The 26,947-nt window shown below is 45.6% G+C and overlaps 8 protein-coding genes across 11 annotated transcripts in view; 4 read left to right on the top strand and 4 right to left on the bottom strand.

The window, feature by feature from the left end:
* Positions 1-94: 94 nt before the first annotated feature.
* Positions 95-2,902, bottom strand: LOC117581769 (aspartate aminotransferase, cytoplasmic). Its single transcript, XM_034269177.1, has 4 exons — positions 2,736-2,902; positions 1,466-1,573; positions 1,327-1,400; positions 95-1,267 (listed from the first exon to the last, which is right to left on the bottom strand). Exons 1-4 carry the CDS (start codon positions 2,842-2,844, stop codon positions 311-313), a joined length of 1,248 nt encoding a protein of 415 aa, XP_034125068.1. The 5' UTR covers positions 2,845-2,902; the 3' UTR covers positions 95-310.
* A 2,920-nt stretch (positions 2,903-5,822) lies between these two features.
* LOC117578767 (pyruvate carboxylase, mitochondrial) lies at positions 5,823-15,019 on the top strand. Of its 2 annotated transcripts, XM_034264472.1 has the most exons (7): positions 5,823-6,141; positions 10,348-10,462; positions 10,528-12,037; positions 12,523-12,570; positions 12,858-13,255; positions 13,327-14,616; positions 14,684-15,019. In XM_034264472.1, the coding sequence occupies exons 2-7, from the start codon at positions 10,364-10,366 to the stop codon at positions 14,930-14,932; spliced, it is 3,594 nt and encodes a 1,197-aa protein (XP_034120363.1). In that variant the 5' UTR covers positions 5,823-6,141; positions 10,348-10,363; the 3' UTR covers positions 14,933-15,019. The 2 variants fall into 2 exon arrangements, with proteins under 2 accessions (XP_034120363.1, XP_034120364.1); XM_034264473.1 differs by lacking the exon at positions 12,523-12,570.
* A 91-nt stretch (positions 15,020-15,110) lies between these two features.
* LOC117578768 (transducin beta-like protein 3) lies at positions 15,111-17,959 on the bottom strand. The gene is made up of 2 exons (XM_034264474.1): positions 17,877-17,959; positions 15,111-17,821 (listed from the first exon to the last, which is right to left on the bottom strand). Exons 1-2 carry the CDS (start codon positions 17,900-17,902, stop codon positions 15,484-15,486), a joined length of 2,364 nt encoding a protein of 787 aa, XP_034120365.1. The 5' UTR covers positions 17,903-17,959; the 3' UTR covers positions 15,111-15,483.
* A 154-nt stretch (positions 17,960-18,113) lies between these two features.
* Positions 18,114-19,214, top strand: LOC117591845 (proteasome subunit alpha type-3). The gene is made up of 3 exons (XM_034285210.1): positions 18,114-18,252; positions 18,314-18,882; positions 18,945-19,214. Exons 1-3 carry the CDS (start codon positions 18,232-18,234, stop codon positions 19,117-19,119), a joined length of 765 nt encoding a protein of 254 aa, XP_034141101.1. The 5' UTR covers positions 18,114-18,231; the 3' UTR covers positions 19,120-19,214.
* A 132-nt stretch (positions 19,215-19,346) lies between these two features.
* LOC117590132 (origin recognition complex subunit 6) lies at positions 19,347-20,348 on the top strand. The gene is made up of 2 exons (XM_034282508.1): positions 19,347-19,496; positions 19,550-20,348. Exons 1-2 carry the CDS (start codon positions 19,432-19,434, stop codon positions 20,235-20,237), a joined length of 753 nt encoding a protein of 250 aa, XP_034138399.1. The 5' UTR covers positions 19,347-19,431; the 3' UTR covers positions 20,238-20,348.
* LOC117590125 lies at positions 20,271-22,723 on the bottom strand. Its single transcript, XM_034282497.1, has 6 exons — positions 22,661-22,723; positions 21,575-21,677; positions 21,078-21,520; positions 20,911-21,015; positions 20,563-20,845; positions 20,271-20,501 (listed from the first exon to the last, which is right to left on the bottom strand). The coding sequence occupies exons 2-6, from the start codon at positions 21,669-21,671 to the stop codon at positions 20,419-20,421; spliced, it is 1,011 nt and encodes a 336-aa protein (XP_034138388.1). The 5' UTR covers positions 21,672-21,677; positions 22,661-22,723; the 3' UTR covers positions 20,271-20,418.
* Positions 22,724-23,479: 756 nt separating this feature from the next.
* On the top strand, positions 23,480-24,685 carry LOC117581635 (proteasome inhibitor PI31 subunit). Its single transcript, XM_034269007.1, has 3 exons — positions 23,480-23,816; positions 23,876-24,270; positions 24,340-24,685. The coding sequence occupies exons 1-3, from the start codon at positions 23,661-23,663 to the stop codon at positions 24,587-24,589; spliced, it is 801 nt and encodes a 266-aa protein (XP_034124898.1). The 5' UTR covers positions 23,480-23,660; the 3' UTR covers positions 24,590-24,685.
* LOC117581615 (lateral signaling target protein 2 homolog) overlaps positions 24,671-26,947 on the bottom strand; it is a 27,431-nt gene continuing 25,154 nt past the window's right edge. For 2 of the 3 annotated variants that reach the window (XM_034268989.1, XM_034268981.1), the window contains exon 10: positions 24,671-25,462. In XM_034268989.1, the coding sequence (XP_034124880.1) occupies positions 25,353-25,462 (110 nt within the window). In that variant the 3' untranslated portion in view covers positions 24,671-25,352. Of the gene's footprint in view, positions 25,463-25,868; positions 26,934-26,947 lie in introns of those variants that run through there. The other variant, XM_034268997.1, reaches the window with a different exon arrangement.

Genomic DNA, 26,947 nt, shown 5'->3' with positions numbered 1-26,947 from the left:
TACTTTTGTATTGTTATTGTCGCTGTAACTAAGGACTACACACAAGTCAATAAAGAGTAGTTATTATGCTAAACATTGGTTAACCAACAGTAGATAAGGAACTCTAATGTGCAAAGACGTGTACATTGTATAATCCAATTAGGTAAAGAGTATGTTGTACATGTTGTATATAAAGGCCAGGTTTAAATGTTACGTAGTTGGGTTGTTGCTGGGACAACAGTTTCGTTTAAATGCTAATTGCCTATGGGTAGCATAATTCAGTGTATCATGGTATATCCGGTGCACATTCTATGACTGAAGTTACATTTTATTACAATTTGTTGTCGCAGGGGCAGGAAACGTTCGACCCGGCGGTGACCGAGGCATTGATGGCCTTGGCCACATACTCAATGTTGCCCGTGTTAAGGCCACACATGTTGATGCGCCCCGTCTTTAGGAGATAGATGTGATACTCCTTGATGAGGTATCGCACTTGGTTCTCATTGAGGCCCGTGTACGAGAACATGCCAATTTGATTGACAATATGGTCCCAGTTGCCAGGCGTTCCCAGAGCAACGAGCTTGTCCCGCAGCAGTGCACGCATTTGCCGGATGCGACTCGACATTAGCTTGATGCAGTCCATCCATTCTTGGCGCAATTCCGGTGTGTTCAACACGGTGGACACGATGCGAGCGCCATAGGCCGGTGGGTTGGAGTACATGCCTCGGATAATCAAAGTCAATTGTGAGTGCACCGCAGGCTTGGTGGATGCGTGCTGTTGCACCACCGTCAAGTTGCCAGCCCTTTCGCAATACAGGCCAAAGTTCTTTGCAAACGACTGGCACGTTAGGAGCTCAAAGCCCCTCGACACGAAATACCGCACAGCCCAAGCATCGCGATCGGGGTCACCGCTGGCAAAGCCCTGGTACGCCGAATCGAACAGCGGGAAGAGTTTCTTGTGCTCCATCAGATCGGCAATTTCCTTCCACTGCTCCTGCGTGGGATCTATGCCTGTGGGATTGTGTGCGCACGCATGCAAGATGATCACTGCTCCGGGAGGAGCCTGGTCCAGATCAGCCAGCATGCCCTTAAAGTCCAGCTGACGCTTGCTTTGGTCCCAGTAGCGGTAGGAGTGCAGCGAGGTGAAACCAGTGTCGGCAAATATCTTGTGATGGTTCTCCCATGTGGGATTCGAGTAAAAGACAACATTCCTGTTCAACTGAGTGTGCAGGAACTCGGCAGCCACGCGCAGCGCACCTGTGCCGGAGATAGTCTGCACGCCAAAAGCCTGCCAAAAATAATCAAATGAAATCAAGATCAAGCGAAAATTAAGTCTGTTTTACTTACGCGATTCTCCTTGATGGCAATGGAATCGGCACCCAGCACCAATTCGGTGGCTGCACTTGTGAATGATTCAAGACCTTTGAGGACAATAGAGATTCTTGCATTAAAGTGATATAATTAATGGAATCCATGAGCTACTCACCAGTCACTGGCAAATACTCGTGGTTAACAGATTCGTCGCTGGCGATTTTTATTTCGGTTTTTCGCACCACAGGCAGGACCCAGGGCGCCCCGGAATCTGTCCTGTAAGCTGTAAACGAAGTAAAACAATTTATCAACAACAGAAATTAACAGAAAGACAAGCGCCTCTACAAGTGTTTGCGGGAATCCATTGTCCAAAGTGCTAAATTGTATACTATCTGATATCTTATCTGGACGGACTTAGTATGCGTAATCAATAGTTAATGCCGAACGAAATCCGATAGTGTGAAAACTCTTGTTTCTAGGCCATTACGTATACGCTCGTCCGGTTATTTGAAACCAATTTAAGTAATTGCTCTGGAATTGCTTGTTTTTGTGGCGCGTGATAGAAAAACGAGACGAGAAAACCATAGCTGATGGATTGGCCACAGTAAAACCAGCCAAAAACAAACACAAAAATTAACAAATTAAAGTTTATTACTTTTAGCATTGTAAAGGTATAAGAATAGAATTTATGTATGGCTACAAGCCACCATTAACATGAGAATAAGAATACACGACCGAGGAGGCAAAGGTTATTGACTTTCAACTTTGAGAAAAACAAAATCAAAATACGCAAACAATTCGCTGGTGGGGAGTTTTTATTTAAATTATGCAACAACATCCATAAATCTAAAAGTTGGGACCAGCTGGATCAGCCAAAAAAATCCATAAATATGGTATACAAAAAACAAAACAGGTGAAATGGCATTCATCCAAATCAGCAACGACCTCGCTCTAAGCTGATGGAAAGAAAGGTTGAACCCTAGCGGCTTATCGTTATGCATACTAGTACATAACTAAATACTGTACTAGCTGACGTCAATTAGAAGCAAAAACAGGAAAGTGATTTGCCCTAGCTGGCACTATTATCGTCAGTCAGCTGCGAATGTGTCGCAAATATATAAAAGATATATAAAATAGTGTAGGAGACAAATTGCATTGAAAGCGGAAGATGACAGACCACCCAAAGGAAAGAGAATCACACCAATTAATATTGCCCAGTGACTTCCAAATGACCTCCAGCAGAGAGGGGGACAACCAAGTCATGCGAACAAGAGGTGGCTGGCTGCAGGGCGGCAGCTAACAAATGATAGAAAATTGTACAAGTGCTTATACGCTACACATTTAAAGTACACAGCACATGCATTGCACACATATGCACGTGTATGCATTTACACATGTAAGTGCTAAAAACAACAACGCACAGACGGACAGAAATATTTACTTACCGCCCACAGACAGATTAACTTTGTTTTGGTTGGAATCGTCTTTAAATGCTTGCGTTAAGGCAAAAACCTCAATTGCGGGTCCCTTTTCGACTTTGGCGTAGATTGACATCGCGAAAAACTTGTACAACACGCAGCGAGCAGTAATAACAAATAAATTTAAGATTTTGAGCCAATTTTGAGTTTTGAGTTAAAAGTTGAGTGCAGTGTGACCTCGGAACTACCGATAAGATATACCGACAGACCCTCGGAAATATACCGAAATATTAACTTTCATTTTCAAAATATACCGCAAATCTAAAATCATTTTCCTTGACTTTCATCTTCTGTTTAATATTACCAGCTTGTTAAGAGTTCCAGCGCTAAAACTATGATTTATTACAATTGATGATTCAATAAACTACAAGATTGATTAGTTTTCAGGACTTCTTTTTATTTTAATCGTTACCAAATTTAGTTCAAATAAAAAAGTTCGTATATAATTCTTTTGGAACACGGAAAAAGATTCGATTTTTCGGTGCCAGGTGGCTCTGTTGCGATTTATACATTCTACTACATGTAGAATTTAGTACATGTAGCAAGCATTGATATGTAGAATTACAACAATTTAACGGACATACAAAACGTATGAACAATTTTGGCCCTTAGATGCCCTTAAATAAATTCCAAATCGAGGCAAAGTATCTGCATTGTGTTTCCATATCATCCATTGTGACAACCAAATACACAGCCCTTCGCTCTGCCCAGCCCAAAGAAAACGAAGAGGAGAATTAAAAGAAAACATGAAAGCAAGAACATTCTCGGCACCACGATCATTCTTTATACTGAATACATGTGTCAACTAATTCATAATATTTCCGATATAATTAATACTATCTTGGATTAATTTTACCCCCAATATCTTGCTGTACTTTGCACTTTGATTCGGTCATTCTTAGAAACTGATATATCGCCTGGGAGGAAGGTTCAATTGGATAAGCTTTTAATTAGACACCGCAGCAGCTATTTTAAGGAAATGGTTGCAATCAAAGGTCACAGCAAGTCTTGGAGATAATAAGAACTTATTTTCTATTTTACAGAACTTACAGAACTTAAAACTGAAGTTATCCAAGTAACCTTGGCCCAATGATACAAATAAAAATATTAACAATTTATAGATTGGAAAATAGCCTAATGCTAATGAATATCAGCGGCACGTGTAGCACTGCAGACTACAATTATTACTTTTTGATGGGACAAGTCAAATACACCTGCAAATACCCTCACAAGTTCCAGCTCTGGCACCTTGATCAAATCCATGAATTACCGCCTAAGCGTTACAGATCCCATAGGAAAGAGAGGTGAACCTTTTTAGAGCTCCCTTCGTATGTTGATAAGATATGGTATGTCTGGTAATTAGAAGTGACTGGCAATATTGATAAGATTACTTGATAGCGAGGACTAGATGTACTATGAAAGATTTCCATAGCTTCCAGACGGAGGCGTGGCAGTTCTTATCAACAAACATGTTGAGAGTGTCTGGAATTTAACAACAAGCCCAATATGTCATCCCATTTCTCTCACGTACAGTCCATAATCTAATCAATGGGATTGTAAGCTAAGAGTTAACTGAATTTTGTATATTAGACACTTACTAATCCAAAAGATGTACTAAAAACTGGCCAATTCAAACAAACATGCCTACATATTCCTCTTTAATACGCAACATGGTTCTTGTTGGGCCTCTAGAATTCGGTCTCGCCCAACATATACAGATAACGCGCCCCCGTTGTTTCCACAGTTGCGCGTGCCGTAAAATAAAAATATAAATCGAAAAACCTCCGTCCGTATATAAACATTTATATGTAGGATTGTATGTGTATATCCTGTAACTATATAGTTTTTGAGAGCGAGAGGCAATCAGAAAAGCCAGCTGATAGCGACGATAACAGAGAGCGAAATCGTTGTCGGCGGCAATGTTGAGAGCTCTCGGCGCTCGTTCACTCAAATCAGTGCCCGAATCTCCATCCCGCCACCTTAATTTGGAGTCGTACGATTCGCTCGCCTGTTTCAATGAATCCCGTGTCCCCCAATATAGATGTAGACGCACCGCACCGGCTGTTAATATAATAAGCTTCAGCTTCGGGAATATCACCGGACTACACACGCGCCGAGTTCAAATAGCCAAAGCATTTCTAGTCGCCTCCAACAACAACAGCTCTATCGTCTTGGCTACTCTACTAAAAGTTTCCATTAACATCGAACTGATATGTATGAGTGGGAGACGTCATTAATAATGTGATGCTCAATGGTTCTGTTTTGATTGCGACACCGTTAGAAATAGTTCTAGAGAGGATTCATTTGGCTTAAGATCCAGGAGCCCAACCTGGCAAATTTGGTTGATAATTATAACTGTTTATAATTAGGGGATAAGCATTTATTTTCTGGAATAGGAACATGTCTGTTAACAGAGCTTTTGCATCAGCTTCTAGAAATGCCGTGAATATAATTGTCTACCTACTTAAACACATGCACACATACTTATGTTTGTACGCATTTGTGTTAGTGAAGCAATGCGAATGGAATAATCCACTCAGCATTACGACTGATGAACTGCAGACTGAAGTGAATACTGGAATGTCTGCTCTGTGAGCCTCTCTCTTCCATGCAAATCCACTCATCGGCCTCCTTTGGTAGCAGCCTAGCTTTGGGGGCCGGTGAGAACAGCTGTTGCGCTCCCGGCAGCGACACATCCGGTGACAACAACATAACCAACCCCAAAATTGTGCCGCTAGGACAAAGTTCAGCCATTTGTTGTTGTGTCAATGTGAGGAACAAATTTCATTACCGGTTAGGCGCACAAACGCAGAGGCAAAGAGAGAGGAACTAACTCACGCGAGGCGCCGTGATTGAGAGAGGCAGAGAAGATAAGCACAAAGGTAGGTAAGAGTTAAGGTAGAGACGACTCTCTCCGTGCAAGCTTATGTCGTCTGCTTAGGTACCTCGAAGAGCGGAATGACTGCACCCCTCGCACTTGTACCCTGCCCCCATTTCGAAGCTGCGAGACTTTCAAGTTTTCGCGAGAAGCTCAACCGGCCCCATTGAGTTGGTCGTGCAACTTTGACGTGAACGGTTCGCCGAATTCCTGGGAAAGAAATCCAAAAGCACGCCGTTTCAGAGTGCAGTGAAATTCGACTTAGCGGTGTTCTTTCTGCCTACCAAAAAAAATTAAGAGGGAGCGTGTACAGAAACAGACACATAGGAACCGTGTGCATTTGTGTCCCCAGATCTTCAATCAAACTGCTGTCAAACGGATCTAAATTGTGTAAAGTGCTGAAGCGGTGATTTTTTGACACTCGCATTCCCCTTTGGAGTCCCAAGGACAACAAGGATAAGCGCAGGCCGCTTTTTGTGATTTTTTTTTGGAAATGTAAGTCAAAGGTCACTGGCCCCAATCTCACTGCCCAGACAGACGGGCAACTGCCTAGCCACTAAGTAGTGTACCAGAGTGCAAGGATGTGCTTGTCGATTTAGATTTTGCTTTTTAATTGTAATCGATCTCAATCAATTGCATAATTTTTTCCCAATTTTTTGTTCACGCCTTGTCCCTTTGCCCTTCCGGCTCTCACCAACCCAGCCCATCTGCTGTAATTTACATGTGCGCCCTCTGCTTCCCATTTCTTGTCTCTGGCAGACATGTGTTAATTACATTTTATTCTTTTCCATACACACACACGCACACAGAAACAGCGATAGAGAGAGTGATAGAGAGAGAGAGAGAGAGAGAGAGAGAGAGAGCGGTGCACACGCAGAGTCGCTGGCTGTGTTTTATTTTTGTCCTCTTTTTACTTTCTGCCCAATATTTATGACCTTCTTATGGTTTCGCTATTGAGTCGAAAACGTGTTTGACAAACAGACAGACATAGGCATACATACAATGAATTTATAGACATGGACATGCCGCTATGCGAAATTAATTCAAATGTGCAATGTGAAAGCAATTAAGAATGGGGATATACTGAAACAGTGGTAGATCTATAGATCCATAGATATCCCCCAAAGGAGATGTTCCGCCTTTAGAGCTTTCACTGTACACTGTACACGTAGTGAATATCAAAAAATTAACTAGTGGAAGCTGTTCGAATCTAATTGGATTTCATTCGCATCTCTTGACAGGGCATAACTGGACCCGGGACCACTCAATGTCAAAGCGTCTATCAGCTAGAAAACTTGATAAGGTCTAGACGGTTAGCTGAATATAAAATCTTTCGAGTGTTACACTCCAGCAACTGAGAGTTCAGAATGTTATTGATACTAAAAGTAATAAATGGATGGAAGGAAATACACCCTCTCGGAAGTATAAGCTATTCTGGCTCATCCATTTATGCGCAATTATTGTCATGGCCTGGTCATATTTTGCGGAAAATCAATGCCCGGCCGGCACACATTCAACACGACTTTGACCTTAGCGGACTGTCGTTCAAGATCGTATGTTTAAGCGGCAACAAAAAAAAGAAAAAACAAAAATTAGCACGCAATTTTTATGAGTAAAAGTGGGGGAACAAAAGCATATCGTTTGAGTGGCGGTGGCCCATTCTATTATTCCATTATTATTATTATTAATATTATTATACAATTCACACACATACAGTTTGTAGTTTGTTGTATTATCATTATATTATTACATAATCGTGTGATGACCGTTTCGTGGGCAGGCGAGTAAACACATTCGGTGCGTTGGGTGTGGGTTTGGGCATACCAAAGCCATGTCAACAGAGTTTTCGTATAATTGCTTGAGATTGGGCTCGCCAAGGGAATGTCGCAGCCCTCGAGGATTGCAAGGGCACACCCAGTCAGTCAGTCAGTCAGTCAGTCACTCGGTCGATGGTGATGGGCATACAACAAACAGAAGCAACAGGATAATTGAACATGGCCTGTAAACATTGTCAAAAGTTAAACACAAAATTGACAGAAACTGGGAAAACGATTAACCAATTACAGTGAAAGTGGTTTGCCAAAGGGAGCTTTCACTGTACCCTGATTTGCATTTTTCCACGGCATGTTAAATCATTTGTTGGCCAGGCATTTATTTCAGTTGATAAAATCGTTTAAAACTCGAGCATTAAAAGGAATATCGAGTTCAAGCGAAGCTCCTTATCGCACTTCCTCTGAATGTCCAAGCGAAAGACCTTCCGATTATGATTTCATCTTTGCCTCAACGATAAAAAGAATCCTCAGAGATAAGACGCACGACTTACCTGTTGGCTTTATTGGCCCAAATAAATAGATATCGAACGATTGAATTGATTGAGTTCCATAAAATTACTGCCCCAATAATTCGATAAGGGATTAATGGTTTAAATCTCTTCCATATGTTGGAATCTCTCGCTAAATATCCCTCCAATATATCACGGCCAACACGCAATCGTAGAAAACGTTAAAGTTATATAACAAAAACCATTGCATTGATAAGAAAACATTTCGAATTTTCAAAACGCTTGCAGCCTGAACATATTATGTTCATTCTAAATTTATAGCATTCATAAAAACGGCAGTCGATTGGCTGTTCCGTTCCACGGAGCACAAGGTGACATTGAGGCTTATCTGGGCCGTATGGGAATTTAGTTTTCCGAATGGTATTCGTAGTGTTAGACGCTGACAGACTGACCAGAACTGTTTGGGTTTGGCATCTCTTTTGACTGTTAATTATATTGTTAATAGCATAATCGTGAATTAACTCTGTACAAATGAATGGAATTAGCAAATTAAATTGATGTTAACAGAGGCAATTTAATTAGAGCTGTCGATCAACATTGGATCACGTTCATCATGACTATTTATAGGGTGGCAGCAGTGGAGGGGCCCCCAGGAGTGCACTCCCACAGCGAATGATAAAATGGATGGCCAGACCTCCTCCGATGTGTTAATAAAGAAGTCTTATCTACCTCTCATTATCTGCACCTGTGTCACCCCATGTGTATACAAACAGTCAGTACATGTGTCAACAGTGGTTCTAGATAATCTATGAACCTCTGAAGCTCCCACTCGCCATTCCATTCCCCCCACATAACGAGCCTCTCGAGCAGGCATGCACTTCACGTGCGGGCACAGTCCGCTCCTCAGATGAAAATAATTTATTATTTATTTTGTTTGTTTGCCCAATATAGAGTGGTAGGGTATCAGAATGGAGAAGCGATGAACCCAAAGCAGAGTCAAACTTCAATGTTTAATCCCATTACGCTAGTATCACCTGACCATCTGTTGTTCCAGCTCCAAATGCACTTCGAGGCACATAAATATTTACATATATTTTGGCGACCCATGCGAGGCCCCACTTTCTGTCTTGCTGCCGCAGACGAGCCCCCACGATCCACTTGCAGAATCAGAGCACAAGAGAGAGAAACACAGAGAGAGAGAGAGAGAGAGAGCCAGACAGAGTACAGACAGGGTCGGCTATTTGAACTTGTTCGGGACCAGAATTTGAAATGCAAAAGTCTGGGCCAGACACAGCCGTGGCAAAGCCGGTCACTGACGCACCCCTCTGCCCAAGCGTCCCCGTCCAGTCCGTCTACAAAACCCATATGAATCGTTGATAATGAGCAAAACAAGCTTTTAACTCAAAGTTAATGGAAAGCCAAAAGTAACAAAAGTAAAAATAAAATTGTTATGGCATGTGCGGAGAGAAGCGAACGAAGCAGAGCCAACGCACTGTGAATGCTCTGTAGACGAAACTTTTGCTCTTTCGAGTGGCATTTTCGGTTTATTTTTATTATGGATGCTAATTTGTATGCGCCATAAGTGTAAATATATCAAACAAATGTTGAACAACAACTGAAATTGATTAATATGTGAGTTTCAAGTGTAAATATATCGACAGTAGCTTACCTTATTGTGTATCTTGTTGTTATAAAAAGCAGTAGATGCCTTTTCGTAATTTCATTTGATTGCAACAAACATTGCCTTTGGGTATCGTGTGTTATATTAAATATTTACTCATCTATTACCCACAAGCTGTCCACTATAGATATTAAATAGTCAGTTCCAATGCATCAATTAGGGAAATTTAAGCAACATTCGTATGTACTTCGGGTATTGTTGAACCGATTCTACCCATACCAATCGGGTTAACATATGCAAAATTGTCATTTCAATTGTTAGAACTCGCTTTGGATTTTGATCACGTGAGTCAGTCCACTTTATTCGCCGACAGCTTGGTATTTATATGGAATAATACTTGGAAATCACACAAACACAATCAACGGACTTTGAGCCGAAGATTAGGCTGGAGCTTCAGCTGGAGCTGGAGCGGGAGCGGGAGCTTGAGCAAACACACTCGTACAGTCGTACATAGATCCAAAGGAATGAAAAGGCAACTCAGTTTTGAATAGACTTTGAATTGCAATCATTTTTGGCGAGAGACCCTCCTTCCCCTGTCCCCCTGTCCCCCTGTGTTGTTCCGTTTGTTCGCGCATTCGAAAGCAAAGTCGATAACCTTAAGGCATTTGGAAATCGAGCACACGAAATCAGCTTATTAGCAGATAATTGAAGCGTCGAATGCAATCTCTTGATTGTATACTATAATATATACACACAGATACCTGTAATACATTGCTCTGCTTCCCTCTCGCCCCTGCAGCTACACTCGGATCATCATGTTCATACCGCGAGCCCAGTCCGCCTTCAAAGCGCTGCGCAGTGCGCAGCCGCGCGTGCGCCTTTACTTTGTCAGCAAGAATGCCTACTCGAGTCAGGTGAGTGAAGGACCCCGACCCCGAATGAATCATCAAAATATATTCATTGTGTGTCCCCCCGCCAGGTGGAGTACAAGCCCATTCGATCGGTGCTGGTGGCCAATCGCGGGGAGATCGCCATTCGTGTCTTCCGCGCCTGCACAGAGCTGGGCATCAAGTCGGTGGCTGTGTACTCGGAGCAGGACAAGATGCACATGCATCGCCAGAAGGCGGACGAGTCGTATCTGGTCGGCAAGGGCCTGCCACCGGTGGAGGCCTACCTCAACATTCCAGAGATCATTCGTGTGTGCAAGGAGAACGACGTGGATGCCGTGCATCCCGGCTATGGCTTCCTCTCCGAGCGCAGTGACTTTGCCCAGGCCGTGATCGATGCTGGCCTTCGGTTCATCGGCCCCACGCCCAAGGTTGTCCAGAACATGGGCGACAAGGTGGCAGCCCGTGTGGCGGCCATCGAAGCTGGTGTGCCCATTGTGCCCGGCACAGACGGTCCCGTCACCACCAAGGACGAGGCCCTCGAGTTCTGCAAGAAGCACGGACTGCCAGTCATCTTCAAGGCGGCCTACGGTGGCGGCGGACGTGGCATGCGTGTGGTGCGCAAGATGGAGGAGGTCGAGGAGAATTTCCAGCGTGCCAGCTCCGAGGCAAAGGCTGCCTTCGGAAACGGCGCCATGTTCATAGAAAAGTTCATCGAGCGTCCGCGTCACATCGAGGTTCAGCTGCTGGGCGACAAGGCCGGCAATGTGGTGCACCTGTACGAGCGCGACTGCTCGGTGCAGCGTCGCCACCAGAAGGTGGTGGAAATCGCTCCGGCTCCCCGCTTGCCCCTGGAGTTGCGCGACAAGATGACAGACGCGGCCGTGCGTCTGGCCAAGCACGTGGGCTACGAGAACGCCGGCACCGTGGAGTTCCTGTGCGACGAGTCTGGCAACTTCTACTTCATCGAGGTGAATGCCCGCCTTCAGGTGGAGCACACGGTCACGGAGGAGATCACCGGCATCGATCTGGTGCAGTCGCAGATCCGCATTGCCGAGGGCATGACCCTGCCAGAGCTGGGCTACACCCAGGAGAACATCAAGCCCCGCGGCTATGCCATCCAGTGCCGTGTCACAACCGAGGATCCCGCCAACGATTTCCAGCCCAACACCGGACGCCTGGAGGTGTTCCGATCGGGCGAGGGCATGGGCATTCGCCTGGACAGCGCGTCGGCCTACGCCGGCGCCATCATCTCGCCGTACTACGACTCCCTGCTGGTCAAGGTGATCTCGCATGCCGGCGATCTGCAGAGTTCCGCTGCCAAAATGAACCGTGCGCTGCGCGAGTTCCGCATTCGCGGTGTCAAGACCAACATACCCTTCCTGCTGAACGTGCTGGAGAACCAGAAGTTCCTGCACGGCGTCCTGGACACCTACTTCATTGACGAGCATCCGCAGCTCTTCAAGTTCCGTCCCACCCAGAATCGTGCACAGAAATTGCTCAACTACTTGGGTGAAGTGCTGGTCAACGGCCCACAGACACCACTCGCCACCACCCTGAAGCCCGCCGAGGTCAGTCCTCATGTACCAGCCGTTCCCCTGGGTAAGTTCTTCTCTGAATCTCTTGGGTCTATTTGCATGTGCTTTTGTTTCCGGTAAAAGCTTGCTTTTGTGGCTACCACAGGGGATCCACAGGGGGAAATGCTTCATGTAAAAGTCACTCGATTGATCTTCACTTTCAATGAAAGCAAAAAAAAGAACAAATACTTGCCGCAAATTGAATCAATGAAGAGGCATGCATGGATCTTTATACTTTTATGTATTTTACTTGTGAAATGTTTTTATTCGCTGCTTCTACTTTACGCTTTAATCAAAACTTTATGTTTTTACTCTTTCAAACAAAATGCACCCGCAAATTTCTGTTGTGTTACATCTGTTATTAATCTGCCAATCTACCGAAATGCAATTTGTAATCGCAATCCAAACAATTGGACAACACACAAAATATCACTGAACAATAAACACACGATATGCCCACACAAACACGTTCTCATGATACTCTCCTGCTCATACACCAATCCACCGAAGATCTGTCGGCGGAGGCATTAGAACGTGAAGAGCGTGGCGAGGCCAAAGGTATGTTCTATGCTAAGCTATCCCCAACATCCCAAACAAAGCAAACTCCTCACACAGAGTACACAGACATATAATATGGCAGTGGGTCCATCATATTTTATTTCATTCAATGTTTGGGCTTTATAGTTTTAGTGGCTTTGGCTTTAGCTTTAATTGTTTTACCATTCGCAGCACACTTAAAATAGAGCACTAATTTGCTGCATATTTTGAGCCGCTTTGTTTTATTGTTAACCTCAAGTTATAACTGCAATGGGGACCTTTACTAATTTATTGACCATCTCCAACAGTTACGGAACCACCTTGCGGTCTTCGTGATATTTTGGTGCGCCAGGGCCCGGAGGCCTTTGCGAAGGAGGTTCGCTCCCGCAAGAACCTGATGCTGATGGACACCACCTTCCGCGATGCTCACCAGTCGCTGCTGGCCACGCGTGTGCGCTCCCACGATCTGCTGAAGATCTCGCCCTATGTGGCCCACAAGTTCCACAATCTCTATGCGCTGGAGAACTGGGGCGGCGCCACCTTCGATGTGGCCCTGCGCTTCCTGCACGAGTGCCCCTGGGAGCGTTTGGAGGAGATGCGCAAGCGCATCCCGAACATTCCATTCCAGATGCTGTTGCGCGGAGCCAATGCCGTCGGCTACACCAGCTATCCGGACAACGTGGTCCACAAGTTCTGCGAACTGGCGGTAAGGCTCGGTGAATCCTCTGGTTAGGCTATCCCAAAAATGTTTCTAATTCCTTTGTGTTTGTCGCGCAGGTTCAAACCGGCATGGACATCTTCAGAGTGTTCGATTCCCTCAACTATCTGCCCAACTTGATACTCGGCATGGAGGCTGCTGGCAAGGCAGGCGGCGTGGTCGAGGCGGCCATTTCCTACACCGGCGATGTCAGCGATCCCAAGCGCACCAAGTACGATCTCAAGTACTACACAAATCTGGCCGATGAGCTCGTCAAGGCTGGCACCCATGTGCTCTGCATCAAGGATATGGCGGGTCTGCTGAAGCCCGAGGCAGCAAGATTGCTCATCACTGCCATTCGTGACAAGCATCCTGACATACCAATCCACATCCACACCCACGACACCTCCGGAGCTGGAGTGGCCTCCATGCTGGCCTGTGCACAGGCTGGCGCCGATGTGGTCGATGTGGCCGTCGACTCGATGAGTGGCATGACCTCACAGCCGAGCATGGGCGCCGTGGTGGCCTCGCTGCAGGGCACAACTCTGGACACTGGCGTGGATCTGCGCGATGTGTCGGAGTACTCGGCCTACTGGGAGCAGACGCGCACCCTGTACGCGCCCTTCGAGTGCACCACGACCATGCGGTCGGGCAATGCCGATGTGTACCTGAACGAGATCCCCGGCGGTCAGTACACCAACCTGCAGTTCCAGGCCTTCTCTCTGGGTCTGGGCGACTTCTTTGAGGATGTGAAGAAGGCGTATCGCGAGGCCAATTTGCTGTTGGGCGACATTATCAAGGTCACGCCCTCCTCCAAGGTGGTGGGTGACTTGGCCCAGTTTATGGTTCAGAACCACCTCACTGCCGATCAGGTGCTGGAGCGCGCTGAGGAGCTGTCGTTCCCCAAGTCCGTGGTGGAGTACCTGCAGGGTCTCATTGGCATTCCCCATGGCGGATTCCCCGAGCCACTGCGCTCCCGCGTACTCAAGGACATGCCACGCATCGAGGGACGTCCGGGCGCCGAGCTGGAGCCACTGGACTTTGACAAGCTGAAGCAGGACCTGAAGGAATCTCACGCTAATATCAGTGACCGCGACGTCATGTCGGCGGCTCTCTATCCCCAGGTGACCAACGAGTATCTGTTCTTCCGCGAGAAGTTCGGCCCCGTCGACAAACTGGACACGCGCATCTTCCTCACCGGACCCAAGGTGGGTGAGGAGTTCGAGGTGACGCTGGAGCGCGGCAAGACGCTGAGTCTGAAGGCCATGGCCATGGCCGCCGATCTCAAGCCGAACGGAGATCGCGAGGTCTTCTTCGAGATGAACGGACAGCTGCGCACAGTTCACATTCTCGACAAGGAGGCGGTCAAGGTGAGTGGGGAGACAACCTCCAATTGATGCTGAGACCTTTCTAACGTGAACTCTTAATTGTGTGCAGGAAATCCACGTTCATCCCAAGGCTAATAAGGCGGTCAAGAGCGAGGTGGGAGCCCCCATGCCCGGCACTGTCATTGACATTCGCGTCGCCGTCGGCGATAAGGTTGAGAAGGGTCAGCCCCTGGTTGTGCTCTCCGCCATGAAGATGGAGATGGTTGTCCAGGCACCACAGGCGGGCGTTGTCAAGAAGCTGGAGATTGCAAACGGCATGAAGCTCGAGGGCGATGATCTGCTGATGATCGTCGAGTAATCTACACCTCTCATCGCGCCCGATACAAAGGGCTCATGTCCATTGTCCATTGTCCGTGCTGCCAGCGCACACCTACTGTAACATTAAGTCGAACAGTGATAATCTTAGGGATTCTCCTCGTCAGTTGCCACCAAACCACCTAATGCCCTGACCTGACTGTGTATCTATTTTTTATATGTGTGTTCAGTGTATCTGTATCTGAGGAACTATAGTTAGGGAGCCCTCCAAGGCGCTCCAGGTGTCTCGTCTCGTCACACACACTTTTAGTTTCGTTTAAATGAAATTTGTACAATTTTTATAGATTGAAATGTCAAAATTCCTCTCCTCCAATACATACGTAAGTGGTTATAAATGTTAATAACTATATTGAAATAAATGTTAAACAAATATAGTTTTGCTTATAATTAATTACCGAACTAACTTATGTGCATCATACGAAATTTCTCTAGAATGTAGCAAACGATTTGCAGAGCAGGAAAAATAGTTTGGGACTCTGTTTGTTTTATACAATTATTTTCATTTTAGAATATAATCTGCCTCTAGCCCGTGATCTACATGCACTTGACAATGAATTCCAGAAAGGCCAGCTCCTTGTTCATTTCGGTGATCCTTTTGAAATGCCTCTGAACGTAGGGTGTGAGCACCTCCACCATGTTGCCGTTGTTGTAGAAACGTGCCTTGGGGTCCAGCAGAGCATCTCCAATTAGATGCTTTAGGATGACATTGGCAGCGTGCGAGTTGCGCGAGTTTGTGGTCCATGCCTTAACGTGCTGCAGCAGCGCCACGCGCTGATCCACATTCAGTTGATCCACCAGCTGACGCAGACCGGCTTCATCGCGCTCTCGCACAAAGTGAACAATTATGTCGAAGGTGGTTTTTGGCTTGTTCAGGTTCAGGGCTAGCACAAAGGCCTTGTGCAGCTGCTTCTGTGCATGGAGGAGCGAGTGTAAGGTCTGCTCCTGCTCCAGAGTCTCCTGACGCTGATCGAGTGCCTCGTTGCGCGTTGCCTGCGTTACGTCGCCAAAGCGTATCAGCTTGGAGTCCGCGCCACCCGTGTAGAAGAAGCGATTACTTCTGCCTGAGACTGCCAAAGCCCAGACACGATCCGTGTGCTCATCGAGGGACTGCAGACATGTGTTGGTCTTGATGTTCCAAAGCTTAAGCAGGCCATCGGAGGCTGCAGAGACGATAAACTTGCCGTGGTCCAGGAATTCTGCTCTCAGGATTGTGCACTCCTGATCGAAGCGTTTAATGCACGTAAAGTTGCTGATCGACCAAAGACGCAGCGTGCAGTCCGAGGAGGATGTGAGCACAACCTGATCGACGGGAGAGAAACGCACACTCCACACGCCGCGGGTGTGGCCACGTAGCACTCCCAGCAACGAATTGGAGTCTGCCATCCACAGCTTGGCCGTCTTGTCCTGCGAAGCGGTGGCCAAGATTTTGTTGTTCACGGCATAGGCAACACAATTGACCTCCTTGTCATGGGCGAGAGCTGAATATCGCAGATTAAAGGTGTACGAGTTGCGCTCCTGTTTGTCCCTGCTCAAGTTCCACACCTTCATGCTGCCGTCCTGGCACACAGAGGCAAAACCCGCCGCTCCATTGTGCGTCATGGCCACACAGCCGATCGTGGAGGTATGACAGTTGGTCTGCTGCGTTAGAGCTTCCAAGGAGCAGGGCTTTTCATGCTCCAGCTTCCACAATCGAATGCTGCAATCCTTGCCCACCGATATGAGCAGATTGTGCGAGCCTGCCAGAGCCATGACCGTGTCCGAATGGCCGACAATCAGCTTGCAGTTCATATCGTTCTCCGTATCGTACAGCTTAAAGTGTTTGCTGTTGGTGGCCACAGCCAAGTAGCGGTCGTTGTCTCCCAAGAAGCACATGTCCAAGATCTCATCGTTGTAGCCGACCAAGTGCTTAACGGGTTCTATGCTGGAGGCATCATAGATGATTATATTCTGTTCGGTGGTTACCAGAGCCAATTGCTTGAGGTCGTTGCAATGTAGCAGTCGATTGATTTGGAAGTCCGACTGTGACAATAGGTTCTTTATCTTCCAGGATTCGGCATCAACCTGCAGCAGATTTCCTGTTCGGCTGGCCACAACTATCTCCCGGCCCTCGTTTGCGTAGACGACACCTTCCAGCTCATCGAACAACGGCAGCACCTTCAACTGTTTTCCTTCCACCTGATCTTCCAGCTCCCAGACGATCAACACTTTATCGCGACTCACAGTAGCCAACTTATTGCATTCAGCATCGTTGCTCTTAAAGCTAAGGCCGGTCACCTGCGAGAGATGGCCTCGCATTTTGTGCAGCAGCGCCTTGGACTGATAGTTCCAGCAGTAAATGGTGTTATCCGAGCCCACAGCATAGATCTCCTTTCGCAAGACATTTGGATGGAAGCGCAGGAGCCAGCATGGACCAGGAAAGTCCTTCAGGGCGCACAGGCAGCTGTTGTTGGCGAAATCCCACAGTCTTAGAGTAGCATCTGCTCCACCGCTGGTGCACACAAGCCTTCCGCATGGACTAAACTCGATTTTGATGACTGGACCCTTGTGTTGCGCCTTCCACAGCTTCACCAGCTTGCAGGTGCTCAGTAGCCACAGACGCAACAGTCCACTGCGATGGGCAGTTACCAAATGCTCGTGCGACAGCGCAAAGCAGGTTATCGCATCCTCCTCCACATCGATGTCGTCCAAGTTGGTCGGCTTCTTCTTCTCCACTGTCGCGGAGCTTACTCCAAAGCTCTGCAAGATTTGCGAGGTCTGGACGTCGACTTGGTTGACAGCGGCACCGCTCAGGCAATAAAAGTGCTGGCCATCCGAGCTCCACGCAATGTCGCCGCCGCCATAGAAGTTTGTGTACTGGGCCTCCGCCGCGTAGCTAAAGCATGGATTTGTTATTACTTTTTCACAGATTTATTGCAGTCTGCACTTACCTTTTTTCACAAATATTCGCAAGCATGGTTTTTAGTTGTTTATAAATAAAACCGCGTGCGCAATAAGCAGTGTGACCACTATACTATTTGGTTAGTGGCAAAAGTCACCTTCTCTAGCTATACACCTTGGAATATACCTCCCGGCCCCTGAAAATCTGGATCAGAAAGAATAAGACTATTTACGGTATATCTTGAAAGTGAGAAGGCATGTTTCGGTATATTTGCCGGTCAGGCGGTATAGTTGATTTATATTTTATATATCCGCGGTCACACTTACACCTAGCAAAGCAAAAGCCGTCAAATCATCGTCCAAACTAATTTTTTGCATATAAAAAATAAAATTTAAAGCACCGCAATGAGTACAATTGGAACTGGTGTAAGTAGAAGAAACACAATTTCTCGCGGGCAGATTCTATTTTTATGAACTTTTATTGCAGTATGACTTGTCGGCATCGCAGTTCTCGCCGGATGGCCGTGTTTTCCAAATCGACTATGCCTCCAAGGCAGTGGAGAAGAGTGGCACCGTTATTGGGATCCGTGGCAAGGACTGCGTCATTCTGGCCGTTGAGAAAATAATAACGAGCAAATTATATGAGCCCGATGCCGCTGGGCGCATATTCATCGTTGAGAAGAACATTGGCATGGCCGTGGCTGGCCTGGTGGCCGACGGAAACTATGTGGCTGACATTGCCCGCCAGGAGGCAGCCAACTACCGTCAGCAGTTCGAGCAAGTGATTCCTTTGAAGCACCTATGCGACCGCGTGTCCGCCTATGTCCATGCCTACACCTTGTACAGCGCAGTCCGTCCCTTTGGACTCTCCATTATCCTGGCCTCGTGGGATGAAAATGATGGGCCACAGCTCTACAAAATTGAGCCATCCGGCTCGTACTTTGGGTACTTTGCCTGCGCCAGTGGAAAAGCTAAGCAGGCGGCCAAGACCGAGATGGAAAAGTCGCGATTTGTCGATTGGAACACAGAAGATCTAGTCAAAAGGGCTGGTGAAATGTAAGCACTTTTTAGTTTCATTCAACGCACACCTTACATAATGACTGCTCTTGGCCTTTCAGAATTTACCGCGTTCATGGTGAAGACAAGGACAAGGACTTCCGTTTCGAAATGGGTATAGTTGGACGTGATACCCAGGGCGGTTTTCTAATCAATCCCAAGGCATTAACCGAGGTGGCCATAAAAGCCGGCGTAAATGCCAATCAGGAAGATGACAGTGGGGATGAGGCGCATTAATTTTTTTATGGCAGTGAATCTAATTCTAGGCCCAAAAATGTAACATTAATTTTCTATTCTCTTTCGCGTAATAAATGATCATATTTGGGATAAAACTTGGTGTAATGGAAAATTGAAATTCCTCCTTTTCTATGTAACTCACCTTGCAACTTTCTGAGAGTTGTGCCTTTTGTATCGATTAGCGCTGTTACGTTACGTCGCAAAGCGATGACGTTAAGTATCGTTTGGTTTCTGGCGCGAAAAATTAACACATCTCTAATCGACAAAATTGAAAACATAAACAAACAAATTTAAAACGCTTATTTAATTGTAATGACTACTCTAATTGAACAGCTGATTGCAAAGATGGGCTTGCGGGAAGAGCCGAACGTAATGGAGTGAGTTAAATTTACCATTAAATGCGAGTGAATATTGAAGAAGTCCTTTGCAGGAAAACCACAGAATTGGTGCGCCTGCTGGAGCTGCGCTCGACCAATGTGCCACTGCAAATAAACGAATATGGGAAAATCGTACTGTGCGTTGATCTGGCTTCCTGCCTGTTAGGCATTGGGTTCGACAAAGAGCAGGCGTTGAAGCTGTCCGGCCTGCGAAAGAGCCATTACCTCAACAACAAGCGCATGTTTGAGAAGCTGCTGGATCTGAATAAATTGGTCACTGTGAATGACATTTGTGTGCAGCTAAGCCTCAACGAGGCGTCTCGCAAAGCCGAGGAGTTGATGAATCTCTTCAGGGGCTTGGTTTCCACGGAAAACACCGACATTGACACTGACCACCCGCAATACGCCGCAATGGCCGTTTTCCACGCGTGCCGCCTGCTTAAAAAGAAGGTGTCAAAGCCGAAACTGATGCCCTTCAGCAACCTGCGCCCGACACAATGGCAACAGCTCGAACAGCAGTGGGAGCGCATGATAGCCAAGCATTACAAGGAGTCCAAAGTAGTCTCGCCACCTGGTCTGGATGGAAAGCTTAAGGCCAGCCAGCAGGAGAATCTCCCGAGTGAGTCGAAGAAGTCCCTGAAGCCTGAGGTCGAAGATTATGAGAAATGGAAATCGAGAATGCTGGCAATGGCTCAGGCAAAGCTGCGGGAGCAAGAGGCATCACAGCCAATTGAGGTATAGCCAGTTGTACGTGTTAACCGGATAACTTTCAGCTTAGTTTTAAGTGGTAAAATTGATATTGAAAATGAAATTGTCATTAAGAGCTTCAATACATTGCTCAGTCGGTAAAAATATTTCCGTTCGTTTCTTCAAAATGTTAATCGAACTCGTTGTTGGCAGATGATACCACAGGATAGCTGGATTAGGCATTCTTCTTTTTTTTGTTCTCCATGCGGGTGATGAGCAACTCGCCAACATCGACCAAATTGCCATTGGCATCGTGAGCTGAAATGAAGTGGGCACTGTTTAAGTTAAATGTTTGATTTAGTTGCGAACTTCGACGCACAATTGTAGATGATTGGCTCCACTAGGTTGCGTGTCTCGGGCCAAGTGTACAATAGATATTTTAGATGCTTGTAGAACTTGAGCCAGATCTCGCGCTTCATTTCGCGCATTTGCCAGGTGGCCGAGATTTGCGACTGCAGCGATTCGAAGAAGGACAACATTGGTGTGGCTCCCTCGATGACAAAGTAATAGAATTTCCCATCGATCATGCGCTTAAGTCTGTACACATCATGCTTAAAAGGACGATTGACACCGGCCCGTTGGATGTTCACAGTTTGCAATGGCTAAAGGAAATGCAAGATAGAGTGGAAATGGGTTGGAAAATTTGTCATTTTTCTGTTCATATTACTTCGGCCTTTTCCAGTAAGTCGCTTTCGAGTTTGCCCTTTACAAACATTTCGTCTGGAATGAGAATGATCAGTCGGTCCAGTCCGAAAGTGATGTTGTGTGTTGCCTGCAAGGGAATACGTCTCTATAAAGGATTCAAATTAACTTAGAAAAGACAGAATGCATTACTTCATATACTGCCATGCGGCGCCTAAGGCCGTCACCCTGGCGTTCGGGCAATGAAAGGTTCAAGAAGCCGTGAAAGTAATTGGCAGCCATTCCAGAGGCATAGTCGAGGCCATGTGGTTCCCTTATCCAGTGGGAATAACGCAGTTTACTCCCGCCAAGGCACTGGAATAGCCAGTACAGCGGCATATAGGCCAGGTACGCAGCCGTTGGAACTAGCGCCCTGCCGTTACCTGTTGCAGACAATCGAATGAGTGCCAGAACAACGAAGGCCAGAATTATGAAGACGCTCCTTTTATTGTAGGTAAACGATCGTTGTAGTATTGTCGACAGGCCATCCTCGGGCAAATAGTATCGATAGTCCTGCAGATGCTCAACTACACTGAGAACCAGTCGCTGAATGAGATCCGCCAGAAAACCCACACCGGCAATGCGTACGGCGGTGTCTTAAATGATTCAAATTGTTTGCTGGTTGCATTAAATAGTTTAAAGTTACTCACCTATGTAGTCGCCAATCATTTTGGAAGCCCGCGATTTCTGGCGGCGCACTCCAGCTGATGGTTCCCTTATAAGTATTGGTTCCGTGGATTTCAACATATCGTTCTACAAAAAAAGAAATAAAGTAACGTAGTGATTAATAAGCAGCTGATGATAATGGAATATCCCCTCTCCGTTCCCTCTCCACAACGACTTCACGGGAAACCCATGATTTCATGACACAAATGTAGCATTTTACTTTTAATTTTGCAGTAAATATCAAATGTCAATACAATTACGTCCCGTTACCTGCCTAATACATATGTATGTATGTATTATGTATGTATGTAATTAAATGTGTATATACATTTGTGTGTGTTGATTTTTTAAGTGTTAACGTGCAAGCGTTCAAAAAGCAGATTGCGTTTTTGATACATTTATATGTACATGTGTTTATACAGCTGTTTGTGCCATCATCAATGAAGCACATTCATTCTGCTTTGTTTATTTTCTGTTTTTTTCCAGCTTTTCCACCTTTTTAAATAAATACGAGATACGCGAGTGTGAAAGCAATAAAATCACGAGCCCACCCCCTTTTTTCATGCAAATTGAACGATTCCCGCCTCTACCCCACTGGACCTAGAGCATTTTTGACTAAATTTAAAAAAAAACCCGCTTTTTATTCCAAATATACATTTACATATGCATATGTATGTAAGTACATACAAAATACGTATAAAGAGAAATCTCACAAATTTGAACTGTTCAATAAATAGAACCGGCTGAACGACCTGAAGCTGTTGGCAATAATTTATTATTTCCGATGCACATAGGTTTTCTCTTTTTGTTTTTGCTCATTAAAATAAAAATATAGCGGGGAATCACAGATTTGTTCGTGGTGTGTATAATTAGTTCATTTGCATATTAAAGTCGTACAAAGTTTGGTCAGTTGATAGCTTATGGTCAAAGCATGATTTAAAAACAATTTAATGACAACAATTGTCAACAATGACAATTATTGGTATATATTTGAAATGATCAAAGTATTTTATTTAAGAAAATATTTTAGTCCTTGCTGCAATTATTTCTATGTCTTCACTGTATAATACCTCAGCTCCTTTATTTCAGTTTTATTAACACAATGTTCAATGCACTTTGGAGGAAAGAACTTTATTAATTTGAGTTTCCAGCTTACCTGGAATGTGGAATGTAAGAGTTGGATCGTGGATCGCGGTCCACGTACCGGCAGCAGTCACAACATGTTAACAATTAACAGTGCTGTAGCTGCTTTCTTCTTCTACATTTATTCGGATTATCCGATTGCTTGCCAACCTTTATTTTAAGCATGCCAAGTGCATTCAACTAGGCACATTTAAATTGTAAATTCCTTTTTTAAAAGACATTATTAAAATGATTCGATTCGAAGTACAAGTATTTCGCTACAAATATACATAACGCGTTGTATAGTAAAATGTATATTGTGCAAGAGTCACCTTCTCTAGCTAATACACCTTGAAACTTCTTGGAGATACACCGTTTGGATCAGTAACTACATAAATGCAAATTTTTTTTGCTGGAATCTTATTTTCCAAACCATAAAATAAAAAATCCTAAAAACTAACCAATCTTGTGGAAAATTGATTTTGTAAACATTCCAACAAAAGGAAGTCGTTAAAACTAGCCAATCTTCAGGAGTATTGATTTATACATATGATACAATTATAGTTTTAGCGCAGAGACGCCTAACTAGCTAATAATATTAAATAGAACAGCAAAATCGAAGAAAATTATTTAACATTTACGGTATATTTACAGTATATGTTGAGGTTATATTTCGATGTATTTCCGAGGGTTTGTCGGTATTCCGCGGTCACACTGGTATTTTGTTTTGGTTAAAAAAGTTTTACGACACTTTCAACACAAAGCAATATTTGTAAATTGAGTCACTAAAATATAAAAGGGGCAATTTATCTTATTGACAACTACATCTGGCTGTGTCATTTCAGACGTGGACCAAATTCAACTCTAGGCTAATCAAAAATTAAGGTCTGTTTTTGTGCAGTGTCAGCTATGCTGCCCTTTGTCTTTTGAACTTCCAGCCGTGACAATATGGACACTAATGCGGGAGACTTCTTCTACGGCTGGGATCTATTGTTTAAGACGATCCGGGCCGAAGTCAACAAGAAGTCCGACGTGCTGATAGCTTTGGTCCACTTTCTGTTGACCAAACATTACAACTTTCGATGCGTGGGAATTGGCGAGGATGTGAGTAGACAGACTGGCTGTCTGATGGATGCTTATTTCATCCCTATTGATTCGTATAGAAAATACTATCAGAGGAGGATGTGGGAAGTGAGCTGCTGCCAGACAACTGGAACGACGATGACACCAAGTACTCGCTGCGCTATACACACGAAAAGGTGCTCTATTTGCTCATTGGGCATATCACCGAAGAAGACTTGCTCCTCAATTTATTGGACATCAACACCAAGAAGGTGTCCAACATTTGCATCGATCCCGAAAACCTGGTGGCCGCTGTGAATGGTAACATTAGCACATTGATGCCAACAGCTTCGGAGATTGTCGATCGCTTTCGCAAGGAGTTGCTGGACCCGGTTTTTACCGGCAAGTCGCGCGAAGTGACCACTCAGACCAGCATAGAGCCACAACGATCCAATGGAGCGGATCCATTGCGCATTGGGGAGCCAAGACGCGGAGGGTAAGGCACTAGCAAATAGCTGGATGTCCCGCATTCCTATTAAAATTCATGTCTGTCTGTGTCGCGTAGATCATTTATGCCCGGAGGATATGAGCCTCGCCCTTTTGGCTTCCCGGACATCGGACGCGGGGACCTGGACCCACTCGGTCGCGGTGGTCCTGGTAATCTATTCTCGTTCCCCTCTCGTCCCGGAATGCCTGGTAATGGTATGCCCCTACCGCGCTTTGATCCGTTTGGACCCGAACCGAACATACCGAACCGCGGACCCAATCCAGATCACATGCGCCCACCCAACTGGGACAACGATTACTATATGTAAATTCAATAGTTTATAATCCATAGAACACACACACTTGAAACATTTATTTGGAATGCAAATCAGAATGGAATGGGATTTGAATTAAGTTTTCTTGAAGATAATTTTATTATGGTTACACAACACATACACAATACAGAACGAATATTTTGATATACAATAAAATTCAATTCAGCCTGCAAATCCAAATCCAAATCCAAATAATTCATAATAATTTCTGAACTGATTGCTGGCAAACGAAAAATGTACAAAAACCTTAACTGAACTTAGGGACTGCTGCTACAGATCTCTCTCTCCTGGATCATCGCTATGTAATGGCTATTCATTTCGTATTATGTATAAAGAAAACAATCTATGTTTTTGCTCATTGCAAATGTCATATGTAAAGTGCGTAATCTCAAAAGATCTACAGAAAATACACTAACAGCGAAATGTCTGGAAACATCAGAATGGTTTGCGGTTGGTTTGCTTTGATTGGCTTACTGCTAGGCTAATATTATAAGTATTACCATTAATATTTTGCTAAATTAATGTAATGTATATAATATTTCATGCTCCTTGCTGCTGATTGACTTAAATTAGAGCTGCTGTCGCTGCCGCCGCCGCCGCCGGGCAGGCATCCAGCGGATTGCTTAGCTGTACAACTATTCTTAATGTTTTCTTTTTTGTGCCTTGTGCTGCTGCTGCACTCCAAGCCGGCGGCGGCTGCTCATGTGCAAATGTGTGTCGTGTCGGCCTCTCGCCGGGCGCCAAACCTCGCCTCGCATCAGTCCCATTCCCCGATAAACATGCGTGGTGTGGGCACATAGCCGCGCGTGGGCAGCGGTAAATGGCGGCCATAGATGTGATTGTATGGTGATTCAACAAGCTCCGAATCTACAAGAAGCACAGAGATCAAATATTACAAAGCGTTTCCCAAAATATAATAAGCATTTCCTTGATCATTTAAGCATAGTATAAATGAGTGTGTTTGTGTGTGTTTGTGTGTGTGTGTTTGTATATACAACGGCAGTAGATCTGTGTCTGTCCAGGAGTCTAGGAGGAGTCCAGGTTTTGTAAGAGTTAGTAAACATTTCGTACAGTTTAGTTCTGTTCACCGGGTACTCAAGGCTTTTGGTGGATATTTGGTTGTTTGATTGGGCAACATACAAACCAAACCAAACATATTATCTATGGGTATTTATATGTACAATGCACAGCAACCGATCCAAAGGGGGTAACCCACAAATAACAATAACAGAATAACATCGACGTTCTCTATGCCAAAAATAACCTCATTTTGTTCAGTAAAAAAAACGTATGCGTATGGCGGTGGGGGGTTGTTCGTTCAATAGTCGAGTATTTGAATTTTCTTCAGGCTGAGGCTGCGCGGCTTGCGTGGCTTCAGGTAGCCATAAATGGACTCCATGTCGCTGATGTCAAGGCGGCTGGCACTGCGCCCAGTTCTGGCAGCTGGGGGAGGTGGCGGCCCCGCCGCCACTGCTGCTGCCAGGGAATTGTTTGCCGTTGTTGGGTCATGTATTATTGGTGATGCTTTTTTTGATGCTGCTGCTGCTGCTGCTGCTGCTCCTCCACTGGCATTAGTGGTCATTGTTGCTGCAGTTGCTGATGCTGCTACTGCTCCACCGCTAGATGCTGATGTTGTGGTCGCTTTCGCTACTTGGGACTGGGCTGCTGCTGAGGCTGATGCTGATGTTGCTATACTTTTGGTTTTACTATTGAAATTATTTTTGCTTTTCAAGATGTCGTCATTGTTTTTGTTGCTGTTCGTTAACTGTCTTTTGTTCTTGTTGCTGCTGCTGCTGCTTATGTTGTTGTTGTTGTTGTTGTTGTTGTTGTTCGTTGCATTGTCATATCGTCGTTTGTCAGAGTTTTGAAAATGCTTCGCCTCCTGCTGCTGTCGCTTGCCGCCCCGCCAACTGGGCGATGGCAGTACGGGCGCCTTGTGACTGCCGACAGCTCTGCTCCTGCTCTGGTACTGCTGTGTCCTGGCTGCCAAATTGAATCTGCCATTCGCATAGCCCCTGTCGGGGTCCATTGAGCCGCTCACCCGATCATAGATGTTGGCCGCCGACGGCGCCTTGGCCACAATGCGCTTGCGTCCGCCGTACATATACAGGGAGCCCTCCTCGTTGGGCTGCTCGAAGAAGCTCTCGGTGGACTGGGACTTGGTGCGCGAGCTGGCCAGCACGGCGGGCGCTTGGATCTGGCGCAGTTGTGCCCGATCCACGTACATGTCCACCGTCTCCGTGCCCCGGCTGTAGCCCATGCGTGCTGTAAGGTCGTCGTCAATGTCAAAGTCCATGTCGAAGTCGTCGTACTCGTAGCAGTCGTCGTACCGCTCGTCCTGGGTCAGCAGTG

Source organism: Drosophila guanche, unplaced genomic scaffold, assembly GCF_900245975.1.
Source record: "Drosophila guanche unplaced genomic scaffold, DGUA_6, whole genome shotgun sequence".
In the NCBI taxonomy this organism is placed as follows: Eukaryota; Metazoa; Arthropoda; class Insecta; order Diptera; family Drosophilidae; genus Drosophila; species Drosophila guanche.
Note: the sequence above shows the minus strand (reverse complement) of the source record. Positions and strands in the feature narration are given on the sequence as shown.